We start from the raw sequence: 19,747 nt of genomic DNA on the forward strand, positions 1-19,747 counted from the left end.
TTAATTTATTTATATTTGAAGATTTTTTTGGAGAATAATTTTTTTTTTTACTCTCCTTTTTACCACATAAGTAAACAAGTTGATATTTAAAGAGAAAAATTAATAAAACCTTTATAGAGATGCTCTTGTGCACAAAGTTTTTTGAACACTCAGCAAAACTTGAACATTATAATGATGCAGTGCGGCAGCCACAAGCCATCTAATAATCAAAAAAACTGATTTCATTCCCAAAGATGGCCATAATAATAATCAATCAACATAAAATTGTTATAACTCAATATATATGTATCTGTTCACATAACTTGTTTTTTATACAATAAAAATTGGGTGGCAATGCCTCGATCACTAAACTACAATGACTACTATGAACTTTTTTTTCTTAACACTAAAAATTGCTGCCGATTGTGGCCAGAACAAAACAATGGAAAACCCCCCCAAAAAAAAAATTAAACAAAAAAAGGAACGCTCACTCAACCAAACAAGTAAATACCTGCCCCTCAATATGATGGATTTTACAAAGCTGCACGTCAAAAAAATTAAACAAATAGAAATTTTACAACGGGGCATGGATGTAGTAAAAGCAATGGAATGAGACAAAAATTATATAATAGAAAAAAGACTGGATTTACAACTTCCTTTGATGTTGATCAAAGAGTTTTGACTTCACTGCCTACCTCCAAAAAAAATACTAAGTAGAGCATGTTCGAGCTTCCTATGCCTCATATAAAAATTCAAAGGCTGGATTCTCAAGAAGTTCCTCCGCGGCTTTGACATCCAGGAAATCCTTCTCTTGCAGTGAATTAGAAAGGTCATCAACAGAGAAGGGAATGCTGTAATAAGAAAAAATATGGGTTAGTTGATATAGTCAATGTCTATGGTTGGACATGCTTAATCCTATAGATAGTCTCATAGCAGATGAAAATAAAAAAATAAAAAAATTCTAATTTGCCTTTGATTATGAAAGCAGACTCGCAACAGATTTACAACTTTGACATTGGTTTTCTCTCATTCTTGAAATCTCACCTGGAATTGTCATCCAACAAAAAGGAATTGCTGGTGGCATCATTAGAGTCCTCGGTCATAAGTATCCTCATGCTCGAAATGACCTGTAGAGAAAAAAAAAGTACAACTTGTTGAGATTTACTTGATGACACGAACTTAAAAGGGCAGCACAAAAGGATGATTTTGCATAGCACAAACTTACATTTGGCGACACACTTCGAGTATTGTAGTTGTCATCCCAGTATAGCGTGCATATTCTATACAGCTGCTGGACACTCAAGATCTGAAAACAAAAAAAACAATTGATGTGAATCAGAGAGAGAGTTAGCTTTTGCGTGTGCACATCTACTATAACTATGGGGACCCTCATAACCTAGGTGGGGGACATTAGGCTAATCCCTCAACTTTGTATTCGAGTATCAGGAATAACCACATGCAGAGTTCCTTTTCTCTGAGGGAGAAGGTGGTCAGCCTGAATTGCCTTTTTTCAGACAGATATTAAGAGCAGCTACGAAAACGAAAAGCCTTGTCCCATTTAGTGCCTATTACACAAACTGAGGTTCTCATTCATTGCATTTTACCAGCTCTATCAGCAGGCCCTTTCTTTTGCAATAGTTAATCAGGTCTCTCATGGCCCAATTATTATTACAGCATTCTCGACCATAGAATTCGGCCTTCAGGGTCAACTTGGCAGATCAAGAAGGTAAAATAAACTCAATCTATCTTTCCGGCTTAGCTGAACTTGACAGAACGTGGGCTAATTAAAAAACTCATTTGATTTCGAGAAGGACCAAGACATGAGAAGAATAAGCAATAAAAAAGGTATGGTTTTATTTTTTTCGTTTTTGAGTCATTTCATGAGCTAAATCGCAAAAGAAACAAACCAAGGACGCAAACAGTCACAAACAGAAAAAATTGACTTACGGGGCAGAGATCATTGGTTATTTCATCGTAAGAAATTCTATACTTCTGATGTATAACCTGCAGATCAAGGTCAATAAACATCATGAAGTTAAGATACATCACTTTTTCTCATCCTTAAAAAGGAAAAAGGAAAAAGGAAAATATTATCAGCACATAACAAAATTAATACATATTATTCTGAATCAAATAACACTGCCTTTAACTTTTCATGATGCACTTTTAGCTTGTACAAAATGGCTCTTCAACATTTTTTAGAGTTAGTCTTTGGGAACATATCGATATTTCTTATAGCATCCGTCATTGAGTGGGTAAAAAAGGTTGAAAAAGAAACTAGTTTGGTCTGAAGATAGTGTTTGGCATCATCGAGGATTGACCAAAAGTTGCAATTAACAGGGATAATTTAATAGGAAGTATCAAAAAGGATGGTAGTGAGAACTACAGTAGTAAAAGACATGTCAGATGATGTAGCCAGCCTAATCCTTTCCATTAAACATCATGATCCCATATCATCACTAAATCAAATTGGCTTCAATGTTCAATGGCACTATGATATCAGGTAAAATGGCATACCAGGAATCCAACAGCCTGTCTAATGTGCTTAAGTTCATCCCAAGAGGAGCCTGCATACTGAAATAAGGAAATGAAGACATGAGAATTGAGAATCCAGGAAGTCCATTTACATGATCAATCATTTTCAGTGGATTACATCGATCGGCAAATCATGACAAAAAGACGTATACGTTAATTAATTGCTTCACCCAAAACATGAAGCTAGGATAAAACAAAAGCCCAAACAATAGTGTATAGCAACAGCAAAGTGCAGCAAGACAGAAATTTTTAAATTGTTAAGAGAAAATTACTTCTTCCTTTGCTTGACAACACCAGAGCTCCAACTCAGCTAACCCAGCTTTAACATATTCTCCATTGCTAAAAGTACAACACTCACGACGTAGAAGAAGACTGGAAAAATAATATCAAACTTATAGTAAGATTAAATGCCCAGGCATAAATGATGAAAAGCTAGATTTAAGAGACTGATTACCTATTAAATAACTGTACATTTATGTATGAGAAAGTTTGAGTAAAGATCTTCTGGACCAGAACAGGAGGCACCTGAAACCCAATAGCGGTAAGAATTAGTGCCCAAATAAACAATTCAAAAGTTCAGACCTCTAAAACTATTCATCACAAGGCTAAGGAGAAAACAATGAAGTCCCATACAAAGTTTTGCTTCAATGTACTAAGAAGTGTATTGAGGCTATCAATTATGCTCTGCCAGTGACTCGAGGCCGAATCTTTGCCGAAGGACCGCCCAGATCTTAATACACTTCCCTTGGATGTCCTTGGTGCCTAAAATTCAGAATTGTGTGAGACAAGGTTTCAAGATACATAAAACCAAAACTAAACAATGTTTAGGTGTATAAAGCAGACAGAATTAGGAAATTGAGGGATGAATAGATTCGTAATCTGCAAAGTAACATACCTGAATACATAAAGAAAGCAAAGATGATAACTCTTTTTTCAGGTTGTCTCGAATGATTCCATAAATTTTTTCCACGTATGCTGCTAACTGTTGTTTGAAAAGCAATGCAGGATACTTGGCCTCCACTTGGCGTACTACTGCAAGTGCAGCAGCAGCTGCAAGATTTGCAGAAGAAGGGGATGACCGGAAACCCTAAAATTAACACAGAAACAAAGAACTTAATTACCACATTTTTCAATTAAAAAATAAGAAAAACAATTACAATGAATTGAAAAATCGAAATACCATGGCCATCCTTCCAAATAAGGAGGTTGCAGTAGGCGGTTTCTTATGTGGAGTTGCACCACTGGCTCCTGCTGCCTTCAAACTTCGTTGAAGCAAGAACAATAATGTAGATGTGTTGGATAGCCAATAAGCCATATGATCATTGTCATCTTCATTCTGCAATAAGCAGAGTGTTATCATACTTTAGGGGCTCAAAATATGGATACTAGAAGAACATCAAAAGTAGTCCATACAATTAAAAAAAAAATGATAATAATGTCCTTAAAAGAGATAAAAACCACCGAAGTACATCAGATTAATCCAAACATTCAAAAAGATCAAAGTAAATTCAGAACACTTGGATCAAAGGAAACTCGTTGTTTTCCACAAGACAATTAAGATAAAAACATGCCATAACTGTGAAACTGAATCTCCCATCGCTTTTGTGATCCTTGCGGCACACAAATCATGAGCAGAATTAATATTATCCCAAGTACCTCAATTGCTGAGCCTATCATCTGAATGAGACGATCAAACACACTAGTCCTTTCAGCTTCAAAAGATTTCCAATGGAGAAGACATTTATATATTGTAAATGCTGCAACAGGCTTTCCATTACAATATCCAAGGTTTTTTGCAACACAATTGATGAGAGCATCAACATTCTCCTGTTACAAGAATAACATAAAATGTTCAGCATTACCCAACCTACAGAGAATATATCGGGGAGAACTTGACAGAGGAAGCAGATTCTGGTAATAGGTAAGAACATACATGTTGATGCTCAATATGGGATCTCCTTAACTTGCTATCAGACTCTGTGCCCAACTTTTTCACAGGTGTAGCACTCTGTGGTTCCTGCAGAAACAGCCTATATCAATGACAATAATAATAGAAGGTAATAGTCTATAATTACACGACCAAAAAATATAGTGATGGATGATCCACAGAAAAGTTACATTTGAAATGTTCTCTTCAATGACATGGTGACCATTTTCCAAACTCTGCAAATTGGAAGATGAAGAGAAAAATTAACAAGAAACGACCAGGAGAAAAATCTCTACAACTTTAAGAAACACTTACCTGAGTTGCTGGTGCTGATATATGCTCCGACATCTTCTTAATAGGAGTGCTTAATAGGGATTGCTGCCGAAGAATTTGGTTCTCAGTTTCCATATCAGAAACCTTTTCTTCAAGCCTACAAAATGAAAGCAACAAATGTCACTTCAGAAGTATAAGAAAATAAAAAAAGAATTAAGTGGCCACTGATTAACCAATGTGTGCAGAAAGACTAGTCCGTATATTATAATTAACAACACAAGTGGAACTTAGTATCATTCATCAATCTTAAGAATGAGCTAGGAATACAACCTGTGCATAGCAGTCTTCAACTGAACTATTTTCGATTCTGCCTCCAAAGCTTGCTTCAACCTTTCTTCACTGATTTTGCTAGTCTCTTCAAATTTCTTTTCCGTTTCATCAATTTTCTTTTCCAATGAACTTACTAATGTCTGCATTTAAATAGCAATGAAGCAATTCAAAAGCCATAAGAGATTCACAAACATGTTTCTCAATGCTTATGAAAAAATCCTGGGAAGAAAGTAAATCATTGATTGAGCCCATTTACCTTGAGTTTTTCATTTTCACTTGTAAGCTTCTCTACCACTGCATGGTCAATAACTGGAACCTCCCGCACAACAGGAACTTTCTCTGCTTCCTTTTTGGCAACCTCAATTTCTTTCATGAGTTTTTCTTTGGATTCCTTGAACTGAAGCTGCATCTCTTGCAAAGCAGATTGTAGTTTTGCATTCTCTTGCGTTTTAGCTTCCTCCATGTCAACCTACACAAGTTCATAGATGCATAAAGTATGGAGAGAGGATAATGGAATCAAAACAGACCAGAATATAAAGGATTTCATTCTGAAGCAGACTTTTCAAGAATAGAAAAATAGAATCCAGGCACTATCACAAGCTTCATTCTATGTAAATGAGTAAGTGAGAGAAGACAAACAAAACTGAAGATCCAATTATGATTCTTTTAAAATTTTATTCTGCATGGTTCAAAGCATTGGTTACCATATTTAACCACCCTTTGGCCAGACAAGGATTTGTACTAATAAAAACAAAGCTAGGAAAGCAATCAAACCTAATAAAATAAAATAAAAAACTTGCAGTGAGTATAGTAACAGAAACCTATGGTCATTAAAAGTTGATAGGGTAACAAGATCTTGCCAACAAACATCATAACATCAACAAGACATATATCAATTAATTTTTAGTTATATTTACCCTCATGCGTTTCTCTAGCTGTAATCGCCATGTCAGTTCTTCAACTTGCTTTTCCAGTTTATTTTTAGCAGCTTGGAGAGCCCCTGTTTCCCTCGCAGCCTGTAAATTATGAGAATAGGCAGAAAACCTCTAATTATGAAAAGTGAGATAGAATGGCATTTACAGCTTTAAAAAGGCAGCATTTCAGATATAAGATTAGCAATAAAAAACACAGATCTGACTTTGCAAGTGGGTATGATGACAGCTTGCTTCTTTTAGTAATGACCATGGTAAAATTTTCCAAAAAATTTCAAAAGATCTAATCCAAGAATTAAAAGACAACTATTAAAGAAAATTCACCATCTTAAGCTTCCGCAGTTCTCTGCGAGCAACTTTTCCTCTCCATGCACACTGTGTGGTAATTGCCGCTTTCTTCAATTTCATATAATGCAAACGGGCCAAGTATTTGCGGCAATGGCTCTGCGTTATACAATTGAAGTTATTCCAAGTTCCAACCATTTGGGGCAATAAAGGAGGCATGACATCATTCAAACAAACCATTGATAACTCTTCCAAGTTGCAAGCTAAACATTGGAGTTTCAAGAAATTCTATCCACATTGCAAGATTATTATAAAAAGAAAATGGGTACAACTGTTTGAAACATTTTAAAATCAAGAAAAAAAGGGTTACCTGAATAAGAATTGATGCCCGTGTCTCCCTTCTGAAGCGAAGCTCATTCCGAGCAGCCATTCCACGCATACCTGTTTGAATGCAAACAGCAGAGAAACACATGTCCTTGTAAGCTTTCTTAGCAAGATACATACGCAAATCTCTCTGGATCCTCAGACAGGAAGCTTCTCTGCGCATGCTCTCGTAGACTGTCCGAGCCAGTTGTCCTGCAATCAGCACATAAGGAAACAGAGAGAAAAACTTATGAACAATTCCTGACTCTGGGTAGAGCTGACTACTGAGAGCCGAGATGGAGAAACTAAAACACAATTAAGCACCTCTGCATGCAGCTTGAATATGAATGGCAGATCGTCGGAGCATGATATAATTTTTACGAGACAAATATGAACGGACTTTCCTCTGGATAATGCTAGCTGATCTTCCTAAGACCTCAGTCCTACGTGCATCCAGATCTGCCATCTGACCGGCCCTAAGAAAAACCTTTGTTTTACCAATCTACAAATGTAAACTGGATTAGTAAGATACTCTGGAAGACCCACTTAGAAAACAGACAAGGGACATGTAGAGAAGTTATATGAGATTTAGAAGATACAAATTATAGCACCAAAATAGCAGATGTGTTTTTTAATAAGTGCATTACTTTTGAAAAGCAAACAACAATAAAGCATACAACAAACCGAAAAAGACTGGATGAACCAACAAGCAACCAAAAATTACTTCCAAAAATGTTGTGCCATGAAGACGTAGATTGTGGAACAACCAGTTTATGCAGAGAACCCATGAAATTATTAGTAATGGTTTCTTCAGGAGTAAACTGACTGACAAGTAAATTTTATGCACGATTTTATGGCCCAGAAGCCTTAACAGCTTACAAACTCATAGCATGTTGTTAGTCTGGATGAGAATAAAGACAGCTGAAGAGGGGGAAGGGAAATTACATGGATGATATGTAACCTAACCGCAGATGAGGAACCACCAGTGTAATGGCACCTTTTCAAAATGCCAAAAATGTGGAAGCACATAAATATGTTGAAAAATAGTAGAAAATGCTATTTTAGTTTTCATACTTCATTAATGAACTGAATTGACTGCAGTCGTCCCTGAAGCTGGAGTTCAGAGGATTTAAAAGCATTAGAGAAATCATAAAACCACCCAGTTTAGGTGGTTGAAATTTTATAGAAGGTTGGCACATAGATGCCATAGTACTATTGGCTTTATAAAGGTTCTTGGAAGTTGATCAACAACCTAGCCCTTTAAATCAAGCAGCCAGCAAAAGCATTTTATGCAGGATTCTTGCAGTACAAAGACACTATACAAGCAGAAGGCTTAGAATAAAACATGCCTTTGATTATATGTTAGGACCACGATGTTTTTAAGTGCAACTGAGCAGTAGAAACAACAGCCTTAATGGAATTGCATTCAGGGAAGATGATTTGATCCCTCATCCAATAATTACCTGATAGCCTTCAAGTCCCACCTTCTCTAGAAGCCTCTTGCAAGCAGTGACTTCATCAGAACTAACAATAATACCATAAACAGTCAGAAAATTGTTTAGCAAAAAAACATCTACTAGCTAAAAAACAAAATTAGTACCTCCCATCCAAAACTTTCGATGCAAGGATGCCAAATCGGTCTACAAATTCATCAAATGGTTTTCTAGTAGGATAGCCAGCACAACTTATCCTGATTGCCTCCATGACTCCCTGAGATAATACACATAACATGTTAAAATTGTATAAATACAGGCAGATTTTTTTACTACATTGATATATTAAACAGTCTCACCCCACAACGTAGTTGCTGCAGAACATTTTTGTTTTCGAAGATTGCAGGCTTAAGAAGATTATTGGGCTTTACACACCGAATGTAATGTGGCTCAGAGGAACTGAGGGTTTCGAGCAATTGTTGCAATTGTTGCTGCAGTAATTACAAAAGGTGAGTCATACTCTGCAGGATTATGTAAAATGTGATCAAATTCTTTAAGAAAAGAGAACCTATCAACCTTGAATCGAGAACCTATTGAAGAGAATTTTGATGTCTTGGAGGATTCTTCAGCCAAAGGTGGAAACAAAGATGACACGAAGGAGCATTTGGAAGCACTCAAAAGTGCCTGATGTTCAGCAACGACATAGTCTTTGTTTTTGTCCAGGAACAATTCAGTTTGATAAGTAACCTGAGAAAAGAAAGCCCAAAATCATGTGAATGTATAAACGTGAAATTATCAAAACTCACTTCTTAGGTAATGTTCTATATTGTCTAAGTATTAAAAGCTATCCAGATTAAAGCTTACTTACATCACCAGCGTAATGGCAAATAGTGAAGTCACTACGAGCTAATTTTGGCTTGCTGAAGCGTTTATGATTTTTAAATGTCTGATACAGCTTTTGAGCAAATGTTTCATGCGTTGATCTTGGGAACATACTACAAAATACAAGCCTCAGCTATCTCACCACCAGAACACTCAAATTCAAATACTAAAAATAGTTCGTTAGCAAGAAAATTTTTTGGAAACAGTGACATCCATGTCAGTAATGAGACAGCTGAACTTACCAAGCTTCATCCAGAAGCGCAATTATGCCACCAGGTTTCTGCAAAATGAAAAAAATAAGTACACTAAGAAACCACTTGCTAATATTCATCAGGTCACCTATAGCAAGAAGAAAGAACAGATATGAAAAAAAAAAAGACAAGAGAGCCAAAAATATCTTAATATCACCGCCTTGCCTCATAGACACATTACTAACTTGAGGCCATGTTTTGTGTCAAATCTTAAAAAATTGCTTTTCAGAAAAAGGCTGATGTATCAGAAAGTCTGTATATTAATTTAATTTCAAGTAAAAGATGCCATCATGTCCACTGTTTCATTAATTGAACATGTGAAGCATGAGGAATAGAAAAAAAATAAAGATGACGTTATGGAAATACCAATACCAGAGTCCAAAATACTCCACTTAGGCTTCGTTTGGGAGTGCTGCCAGGCAGCTTGGCTGCCATAGTGCAACGCTCCCAAACGGTCCCTATGAGGCTCCTCTTAGAGGCTAGATATTTCTATACGTCATGTAACATCTAGAATCGTATTTCAGCATTACTGATTATAAGTAGATTGTACCTATTACAGTAACTGTTTATAATAGCCCCTTCTCATCCAGACATGCGACCAACAAGACACTATACATGACATGAATGGTAGAGTGAAAAGCATCGATTAAGACAATAGTAACATCCTTAGATCAAGTACTCACCAAAAGGGTAAGCACTATTTAGCACCTCCACACACACACCACACATATATATAAAAGCATACTAAAGAAAGAGATATTCATCATGTATAAACTAGACAAAATAATTTGTGCTAAGATTGTTCGAATTAACGGAAAAAATCCGAGGAATACCAGGCAAAACACTATGCAGAATAGAGCCAACAAACCTTCTCAATGAGATCCAGAATATCTTGATTATCAACAAACTCAATGTAGCTCCAGTTAATTGCTTCCTTACTATATTCTTCTTGCTCCATCTTGAAGACGTGCTGCACAGCAAGTTAATTATGCGTGCAAAAGTTATGCATTTTAGATACACTGAAAATATACCTAGAATGCTGGAGCAAATTAGGACGGCTTTCACAAACCAACCTGATTGAAATGTTGCTGAAGTTTTTCATTTGTCAAATTGATGCAGAACTGCTCAAAACTGCACAAGGCAGAAGATACTAAGCATCCCATGGAAGAATCCAAGAAACAAGCATTCACAAAAAGCTATCTCAGTGCAACTAATTTCAATCAAACAATGCAATTTCATCTGCTTTAGATACCCACAAAGAAGTAGCAGCACCATGGTTAAAAAAGTTGAGCTCTTCACTCAACACTAGACCACAACCCAAATAGTTGAAAGAATAACTGGCAAATGACCTATTCTCTTTCTGCCCAACTGAGCCATTTACACTCGTAGAAATGCTCAACAGAGCTTGAGAATTGGAATAATAGTGAAAGCAGTAATAGCAAACTAGAAGCAACAATAGTTTAACTACTCTAGAAATTCATGAATATTACTCTTTTAAGTTTCAGGAAGCAAAATTTTAAGTAATAATATTTAAACCAAAAAAAGAGAGAAACACAATTGAGTCCTGGATAAATCAGAAGAGCAGAAGAAAACAGTCAGAGGAAGTACAATCTTAAACCTAAGATGAGACAATCAATATTTTCAATCATCACTTCTACATCTTAATAATAAAATTAAGTGATCAAAATAGGAATCATATTGGAATAAGGGGTTACAACACCATCTAAACCAAACAAAAAGAGAAACAGAATTATTTAGACAGACAAGGTGCAAGCTTATTGAGTCAATGTGTACGGAATGCACCTTCAATGAAGACTTGGCAGATAACCGATTAAGCACATGCCTTTTTGAGATGACTGCTTTATTTTTACAAATAAAAGGAAAAATTACACCAAAAATGCAAGGATGAAAGAGATTCTCTACACCTTGAGGGCTGAGGCACATAGACATGCCTTATGTACAGTGCCTTTGAAAATCAAGTTCATCCAATAATGTAAACAAAAGGCATACCGGCTAAGCACCTGTTTGTCTTGAAACTCTCAAATCCATAAATATCCAACACTCCAATTAAGGACTTTGAGTTAGGATCTTGACCAATTGAATTGTTAATCTTCTCCACAAGCCTGAAGAGGATAAAAATGCAAAAATAAACAACAAACTCCACTCTTCTCAGAAGATAGTAGAAAACAAAACAAAGAATTTACTATAGCATAAGTACAGTCCAAACTGGACATTATCTTCTAAACAACGGAAGTTATCATACCAGTCAAACAATCTTGAGTACACAATTTTAGCCAAAGCATCCCTACTAACAGCTGCAGCTTCAGGATCCAGCCATTTTGTAATAGTTTCATCACGAGTTACTATTTCACGTTTGCAGAGAGAGTCTTCTAGTGCCTTCGCATCACACCTACAAAAACACATGAATTGAACATTTACTCCTCTTTTAATGAGAGAAAACAAAATCTGCACAATTAAGAATTGCTGTGAGCAAGTACGATAATATAATTCAGTACTTACATTAATAGTTCAGCAACAGTTTTTAGATGGAACTGAGATTTTTCGTCTTTTGGGACTGATGAGTCTACCTCCTTCCCTTTTGCGAATTCTACATTTCCAAGATGGAGAATCGCAGCAACAACTCGAAATATTGCATCCTAATAAAGCATAATTGTATAAACAGAAATAAGTTTCGAGGAACTTTATACTGAAAAATTGCATTCTACTGTTCAGAACTTCCAAAAAAAGGAAAAAAGAAAAACCTGCTCATCAGAACTTATCCCAACAACATCCATGGCCTGTCTTGTTGCAATGTATTCCTTAGAATCATTAACCCCATCCAACTCATAGCAATTTGATTGATTTAAATAATGAAATGTTCTTGGGTTTCCCAGCTTGAACCTCTGAATATCCTGACAAGTCATAGAGAAGAAAAGAATTAGAAACATCTGGAAGAAAGAAAATGAGCATTTGATATGTTACATTGAAAGCTGAGAAGGGCAATTTTGTGCTGGATTGTGAATATCTATGTTCCGTTCCAGATACATTATAGGAAAAATGAAGAGGGCATAAAACATTTTCAGGAGGTTTACCGTCAAAGTTAACTTTTAGACACTTCTTCAGAAACAACTCATTTCTTAAAATACCTTGTTTAACTTTGAAAAAGAAATAAAATAAAATTGTATATACATATCAGCCGAATCATAGATATTATACATATCAGCAGAATCATAGAAATCACCAACTTTGCCATTTCTTATAGCCAAGATTGGAGATGGGTAAGCATGCATCTCCGAAACTGAATTTGACACAAATACTGATCCCTTAGCATCAACTAAGAAAACTTTATGACTAAAAACAACATAGTACATATAAAGATAATTTACAGCGGCAACAAAAGTGCCAAGTGCATTGCTAACATCAATGCCCACTCATTTCTAGTGTTCGCAGACTTTGAGCAGAAACTGTGGATAACACATGTATGGTGGTGTACCAGGAAAACAACATAAATTCAATTAAGTGAAGTTTTTGAGGCTCCACAGAATTCAAGTAAGTAGTTTCAATTTGGCAGAATGCAATATGAAGGTATATCACTGTATTAGACTTCTCATAGCCATTGCCCAATATGGACGGATACAGCAGTATAATAATCTAAGGCTAAAAAATATGCAATAAAGCAAGAAGGAAACCTCCTCATTAAAGGAATTTAACCACAGAAATCCTTTTTTACCAGTTCACTGTGGTCATAAGATGCTTCAGAAAAGTTTCAATTAAAACAAAGGCAAACATAAAATGTCAAAAATTATAGTCAAGAAGTATCATGCAAATTCCCAAATATTTCTATGAAGCAACCAAGCAACTGTTATGTGATGCATTTACAGGAAGACTACCTCTGGTGGTGCAGCACAGAGCATGTAGAAACAGTGATAATTTCTCTCAGGATCAGACACCTGACAAACACGTGATCTTTCTAGCAAATAAGTTCGGATTGCAGCTCCAGAAATCCTTCCACTCCGGTCAAATTGAATCTCCACAAACTTACCAAAACGACTGCAGCATTCATGAGATATAAATAAGACTAAATCCCGCAATACAAAAAATAAAATGAAACCCATACTCCATAAACACATTTAAAATAATTGATCTTCTAACCTTGAATTGTTGTTTCTTACAGTCTTTGCGTTTCCAAATGCTTCTAAAACAGGATTGGACTGCAAATGCAAGGGCACCACAAAAGATTTATTATTTTTGGAGGGGGAAAAAGGACATGAGGGACGTGGAAATTTGAGCATTGTAACATTTTTTTACCTCCAGCACTTTCTTCTCAACAGACCTCCCCTCAGCAGCAGCTCTCCCACCCATGTAAGCAAGATAACGCATGAGCTGTTTCGTGCTTTCTGTTTTACCCGCCCCACTTTCACCACTAACCAAAATTGACTGACTTATTCCCTCATTGATCATTTGTCTGCACCCACATTCATTATGATGTTTCTTTTCAGACAAATAAAGTAACCAAACAGATAAATTTCCACCAATATGGGATAAAGTACCTGTATGCAGCATCCGCAACAGCAAAAGGATGTGGACTCAGCTCACCAAAGGCCGCCCCTTTATATTGTGCCATCATATGGCTATCATAGAGATGTGGTAATCTTCTAAAAGGGTTTACAGCAATCAATATACTGCCAGTGTAAGTCTGGAGACACCATTGAGTGTTAGGTTTGTCTCAGAAATGTCATAAACTTCAACAATAAAAAATAAAAAAAATACAGCAAAAGATTTATCAACATCTGTCGAATGGCAAGATCAATTTAACAACCCTCCATCAAACAATCAAAGAAGAAAAATGGTTATTTTTTGCTAAAAAATGCTTACGTATATCTCATTCATATCATATCTCGATCTTAGATTCTGCAGGACTCCGGGTTCATGCAAATAAGCCAATTTCGTCATGTCATCAACTCCACATGGTGGGGCTTCAGCATCTTTTGGATAGACATCACAAGCCTTAACAACAACCTGTAATTTTTTAAAAGATGTAAGAAATTTGAACCTTAGTTCATATAAATCCCCATCTCTATGCCCCATGCTCTCAAATAAGTTAAGAACAGAAGGATCTTCAGCATAAACTTCTACCAATCGCCACAACAAGTAATTAGTGACTCATTTATTCAGAATTTGACAAAATCTATTCAGCTCATATTGATATACAGAAGTGGTGAGTTCATTGTCTTAAAATGCACTTACAGTCTTCCCTGAGGTGCAGAGGACCTTTATCTGATCACCATTAACCTCCACTACTTCACCATCTATCCAAGTCACTTCAGGATCTTCTAACCATACAAGAGATCCAACCATAGGGGTAAAATTAGCAGCCTGCAAAACCAAGAGTGTCAAAATCTCAATGTTCATTTGACTTGTCACTATGTCACTGCTTTAAACAACTTAGGCATCACCAATTGTATTGCAAGTGCATTTGACAATTTATAACTAGCAAAAAGCAGAAATGAAAAGATAAGCCATCCAATACCACTGTTTACAGTCAACTCATAGAATTTATAGAAGAACAAACAAAAGAGTCCATAACAACATCCATAAGTCACTTCAGTGAAATGGCTTAAAAATATCAATCCATAGAAACATTTTTGTTACTATTGTATTCAAACTCCCAGCATCATTCACACCTATTATCTATCAGATTGAATTTGCACTATATTTCACTCTTGACTCGTATAATAAAACCCTCAGAGCACTTTCCATAATAGGAAAAAAAAAATTGCTGCACAAAATAAGAACAAGCGTATAGCAAGATCACAGTGATTGGAAGCTCAAGATCTAAATATCAGTAACTTTCTGACTCCGTAGTCATGTTAAACATAACCACCGCTCAAACTTTAAAAAAGAAAATGAACCAGAGGCATCCAAAGTCAATTCCAAAAGCCACAACAACATCTACCATCGCATAGCTAAGCTGTGAGCAGCATTACTTACAAAGTCAGCTACCGACTTGGATTCTATCAGGACATAACAAAGTTGAAAAAATTGCATAACGGAAACGGCAAAACATATGAGAAGCTGAAGCTCTTAAAAGCACGAAAATGAAAATAACATTTTCAATTGTCAACATTTTTTAACTCATCCATTCAATTTGTCATATAGTATAAACAAAGATCAAGACATTTTTTTCACTTAAGTTTCATTTTGAAAATTGTAGGCTGGAGTTGATTGCACTGCTTTGGATGCAAAATAGTGAAACACGAAGCTTCTGACTTCACAGCAGAGGTATCAGTGCAAAACATGTGATCTATGAAATCCAAATTTCAATTTATGGGATCCAAATTCCAATTTAAAATACATTATACTAAAGGCAACAAAACCAGAACGCACTAAAAAGTAATAAATTTTCATTTAGAATAATCACATCAAGGTCAAAAACTAAAAGCTCTGGTCAATGCTCTATCCGTTTAACACTAAAACCTGATAGCCGAAGATGAAACTCTTAATGTTATATGCCGTGAGTAGATCAAAACATAGTGATTAAACTAAATCTAAACTATGAACAAATGTCACCGAATATCCACTTCGCTTCATCTCAAGTTCAGATCAGTCCACTGACATTATACAACAACAAGTTTCTAACAACTATGAGAAGTAAACATTTAAATGAACGAAAATAAACAGAAAATAAAATATAGAAAATAAAAAATGTAATCCATTAGTACCATATTTCACGGAGACAGATCAGATCAGAGATTCGGCTTGCTTCTCGATCTACTCCACAGCCTCAACAAAGAACATTCAATTCAACGGCCAAGATTTTCGGACTTATCTTTCTTGTTCGACTAATCGATCTAATAAATTAAACAATAAAAGAATTTCTAAAATAAAAAATGAAAATGAAAAAAGAAAGAGAGGAAATAGTTCGATTAAAACTGAGAAGCTTAAACTCTTCAATGAGAAGTAATTACTGAAGAAGAGAATAAGCCCCTCTCTATTTCTATCTTCTATCTCTCTGCTTTTAAGAGCAGGCGAGTTGTGTTTGTTGTTATTTTCGTTTCTTTGTTTTCTAAATACTTTCTTTTTCTTTTCTTTTCTTTTATTTTCTTTTCTTTTTCGTTTTTCCCACCTTCCTAGGGTCTCGTCTCGAGTTAATTCAAGACTGATGAATGTTTTGGCATAATTACGGAGTGTAATTGACGAAAGTAAACGTTAATTTAAAGCTCAGTCAAATTCCCAAAGTACCCCTCAACTCTATCTCTATTTACGAATCTTGAATTCTTGATGGCGCTAAGACATGGTCAGATGAGTCCACAGAGGTTGTCTGAAAGTCTTGCAAATTGAAAATCCGAAGGCGGTACTTTGTCGTAAAATAATTTGATGGCGTTGCTTGCAACTGTGGGACACGGCTACCATGCAGGGCATAAAATCCCTGTATGGTACAGGGGCTGCCCTTGAGCCGTTGGATTCAGCTTATTTGAATCCAATGGCTGGGGTTTTAGTTTGAAAAAAAAAAGAAAAAAATGAATAAAAGTAGAAAAAAATATGGCAACCGGTTCAACGGGGGTAGTTACAGTACGTAGAAAATTACCGTTGGATTGAATAGAGTGGATCCAATGGCTGAGATTTGTTTTATTATTCAATAATTAAAAAAATTTGAAAAAACAAACCTGTAAAACTGAAATAAACAAAAAAAATCCCCACCACTCACTCACTCACCTCACCGTCACCACTCCCTCACCTCACACACGTCAAACACCTCACCACTCCTCACCTCACACGCGCCTCACCACGGCCATCAACGGTGGCAACTGAAGGAGTTCCTAGGCAACGATCAACGGCGGCACAAGGACAGGCTGATCTCCGCCGTCGGCAACGATCAACGAAGGCAGAAGGATGGGCTGATGTTCTTCGTTGACAATGATCAACGGCGGCACAAGCACAACCCTGTTCCTCGCGCAATCCATCTCCAACGCTAGAATAGCTGTCGTCAAGGGCTTCGGTGGGACGCCACAACTATTGCTCAACCACCTCTGCGCTGCTACTGTACCATCATCTCCTCACCGCACGACATCAGAACTATTGTTCTAGCTTCGCCCCACATTCGCTTTACCACCAGAATCATCAAGCAAAACGTTAGTATTAGATTAGATTTTCTGAATTAATTTATAATTAGGGTTTGATTTGAACTGTATCAAGATATTATTTTGCTAATTTGTAGTTATGTGGTTTTTTTTTTGTAATTAAAGTCTTAATTTTTTCCTTCCAATGGACTTGTGCAGCGATGCTGACGGGTTCAACTGACCGTTCAATTCTGGCCACGGATGTGGAGACTGGAGCCACTATTGCTCGTCTTGAGGATTCTCATGAGTAAGTTCCCATATTTATTTTTTCTCAAATTATTGATCATTAATGGTCCAAGAAATATGGTTCTGATGCTCTGATATGTTATCTATTTGCAGGGATGCTATTTATAGTTTGATCAACGTGACAGAGTCAACTGTTGCCTCTGGCGATGATCAAGGTTGTATTAAGGTGGTTTTCTTCCCCAGTAGCTGCTATGAAACTGGTTTCTTCTCATTTCCTTCTCTTTGAAAGCCGTAACAGTGTTTAGGAAAGTATTGTCATAAGTATAGCGTCTAGCAAATGAATTTCCTGCAAACATAGTCCAATCAGCTATTTACATGATTGAAGTCTACTTCCAATGACATTTGGTTTTCTCCAATGGCTTTTTGCTTATTGGCTTTGAGGTTCTTTAATTATCTTCTTACTTTTGTGATCTTTGATGAATGTAAAATCATTTCTAATTACATTTTGTCATTAAATGATATCTAAAGTTCATTGTTTTTATTTGAAAATATTAACATTTGTTTTTTTTATTTGTCTATTTGTTTTTTAGGATATTTAATCACTGTGCTGAATCTGTTTGAATTATTAATTTGCTTTTAAGGGTTCAATTTTTTATTCAACCCACTTATCTTTTTGTTTGATTTTTACTGCATTGGAGGTATGAGATACCAGACAACGTACTCTCTGCAATTCTTTTGACGCTCATAAGGAATATGTTTCAGATATGACTTTTGCAGCTGATGCAATGAAACTGCTAGGAACAAGGTACTTTAATGCTGTTACTCTTTAATCATTCTGCTTTTTTTTCCCTTTCAATTTGAAAAGGTCTTCAGATTGTTTGCTTTCAGCTAGACATCCTGCACACAGTTCCATATATTTATGTGTTTAAATATCAGTTGTTTTGATGAAGGTTGATTTATTATCCTTTAAATGCTGGAAATTTTTTGAACCTGAGAGCTGTAACAGAGCATGATGATTGATTTGGGTTTGATTTTAATTGTTGATTTGGGTATGAATTAAATTTTTTATTGATTTATAGTGTTGGTTTATGTCTTTCCCTTCTCAAGCTTTTGGGCAACAGTGCATGGATCAACAGCAACAAAGAGCAAGGGCTACACAGGCACAGCCTCGGCTTCAGCCTTAGCCTCAACCTGGCGATTTATCTGCTATACTCGGTGTATTCCTCACTTCCATTGCTATTGTCTCACTGGCAAATTCTCTCTTATATCCTAATTCGTGCTTTTACGCATATTTAGTCACTTTCAATCTGGTTTATCAGTTAATGGTGACTTAAATCTTCTTTTTTTAATTGTTTGAGTTGAATCTTGTAGCTCTGTAAATATTAAGTGTTGGGTTCTCATCTGAATAAAGGGCTTTCCTTGGAGTGAAATAGTGAAATGAACAACGATTTCAATTGACTAGTTGTAAAGTTTAATTTTGTCCTAAAATGAGCAGTTCAACAATATATTATCATGGGCAGTGTTTTTACCCAGATTTTGCTTGGTTGCTTGCCTACTAGTGTGAACACTTTATTGCTTTGAAAACTCATTTGCTATATTAATGCTTTGGTGGTAAGTTTCTTGTATGTATATCTGTAGTTATATTATTTTGATTGGAATTTTCTGTATTCAACTCTGAAACTGACTTGCTGGATTTAAGTAATAATTAGTTATTTTAGTGAAAGTTTGAGCATTTGTGTAGGTATGAAAGTAATATTAAGTTCATTTTGAACAATAGGTTGTTTTGATGAATATAGCTTTTGAAAGAATTTTCAAATGATGTCAATGCCGAACAATAGATTGTCATTGCTTCCTGGAAGAATAGACCAATCAAGTTACCTTGTCGTACCTGGAAATTATTCGGAGGGGGCAGAATCTGTTGGATGATGAACTTTGCTGCGGCTTTGTTGCAATTTTGTTGGCTGCAGAATTTTAGGCTTGGCTTCAGTAAATATAGGTTGATATTTGCAAGGCAACTTTTATATGGCTTATGTAAAATTTTTCTTTTTCCATTTACATTGCTGGGTTTCGTTGTAGTTGCTGAGCAAGTGAGAGAACACATTCAATTTTATACAACAATTATAAGTATTGACCATGAGGCAGGATACTGGAAAATTGTTGTGTTATTACCCCTCAATGGTAAAATGATTGCAATTGGTATGGTGATCACAATTGATGACTTTTGAATGAAACCATATGTTTTAATTATTTA

General features: G+C 35.9%; 1 protein-coding gene and 1 long non-coding RNA gene across 3 annotated transcripts; one reads left to right on the top strand and one right to left on the bottom strand.

Annotated features, from left to right (window-relative positions):
• Positions 1-243: 243 nt before the first annotated feature.
• Positions 244-16,292, bottom strand: LOC102628638 (myosin-6-like). Of its 2 annotated transcripts, XM_006479342.4 has the most exons (40): positions 15,913-16,292; positions 14,438-14,566; positions 14,066-14,209; positions 13,741-13,886; positions 13,499-13,655; positions 13,343-13,401; positions 13,081-13,240; positions 11,953-12,102; positions 11,711-11,847; positions 11,454-11,600; positions 11,212-11,313; positions 10,264-10,321; positions 10,059-10,160; positions 9,182-9,219; positions 8,926-9,052; positions 8,634-8,804; positions 8,417-8,548; positions 8,225-8,334; positions 8,088-8,148; positions 6,949-7,126; positions 6,632-6,837; positions 6,301-6,420; positions 5,962-6,060; positions 5,301-5,513; positions 5,045-5,184; positions 4,757-4,871; positions 4,633-4,677; positions 4,448-4,531; positions 4,171-4,341; positions 3,695-3,850; positions 3,410-3,601; positions 3,148-3,276; positions 2,969-3,039; positions 2,787-2,886; positions 2,497-2,553; positions 1,927-1,983; positions 1,205-1,285; positions 1,024-1,106; positions 675-830; positions 244-520 (listed from the first exon to the last, which is right to left on the bottom strand). In XM_006479342.4, the coding sequence occupies exons 1-39, from the start codon at positions 15,913-15,915 to the stop codon at positions 713-715; spliced, it is 4,548 nt and encodes a 1,515-aa protein (XP_006479405.2). In that variant the 5' UTR covers positions 15,916-16,292; the 3' UTR covers positions 244-520; positions 675-712. The 2 variants fall into 2 exon arrangements, with proteins under 2 accessions (XP_006479405.2, XP_006479404.2); XM_006479341.4 differs by having other exon boundaries at positions 244-830; positions 15,913-16,291.
• Positions 16,293-16,783: 491 nt separating this feature from the next.
• Positions 16,784-19,747, top strand: LOC102610516 (uncharacterized). Its single transcript, XR_008053725.1, has 5 exons — positions 16,784-17,322; positions 17,470-17,557; positions 17,650-17,722; positions 18,195-18,301; positions 18,604-19,747. It is a non-coding gene; the product is annotated as an uncharacterized LOC102610516 (long non-coding RNA).

The sequence above is a fragment of the Citrus sinensis genome, chromosome 3, assembly GCF_022201045.2.
Source record: "Citrus sinensis cultivar Valencia sweet orange chromosome 3, DVS_A1.0, whole genome shotgun sequence".
In the NCBI taxonomy this organism is placed as follows: domain Eukaryota; kingdom Viridiplantae; phylum Streptophyta; class Magnoliopsida; order Sapindales; family Rutaceae; genus Citrus; species Citrus sinensis.

Excerpts from the sequence above, each read along its gene's own strand:
- LOC102628638 (XM_006479342.4), bottom strand. Across the intron at positions 10,161-10,263 it reads TTCAGCAACATTTCAATCAG|CACGTCTTCAAGATGGAGCA; the intron begins GTTGGTTTGTGA and ends CTTGCTGTGCAG. Across the intron at positions 7,127-8,087 it reads TGGGACTTGAAGGCTATCAG|ATTGGTAAAACAAAGGTTTT; the intron begins GTAATTATTGGA and ends TTACATTTGTAG.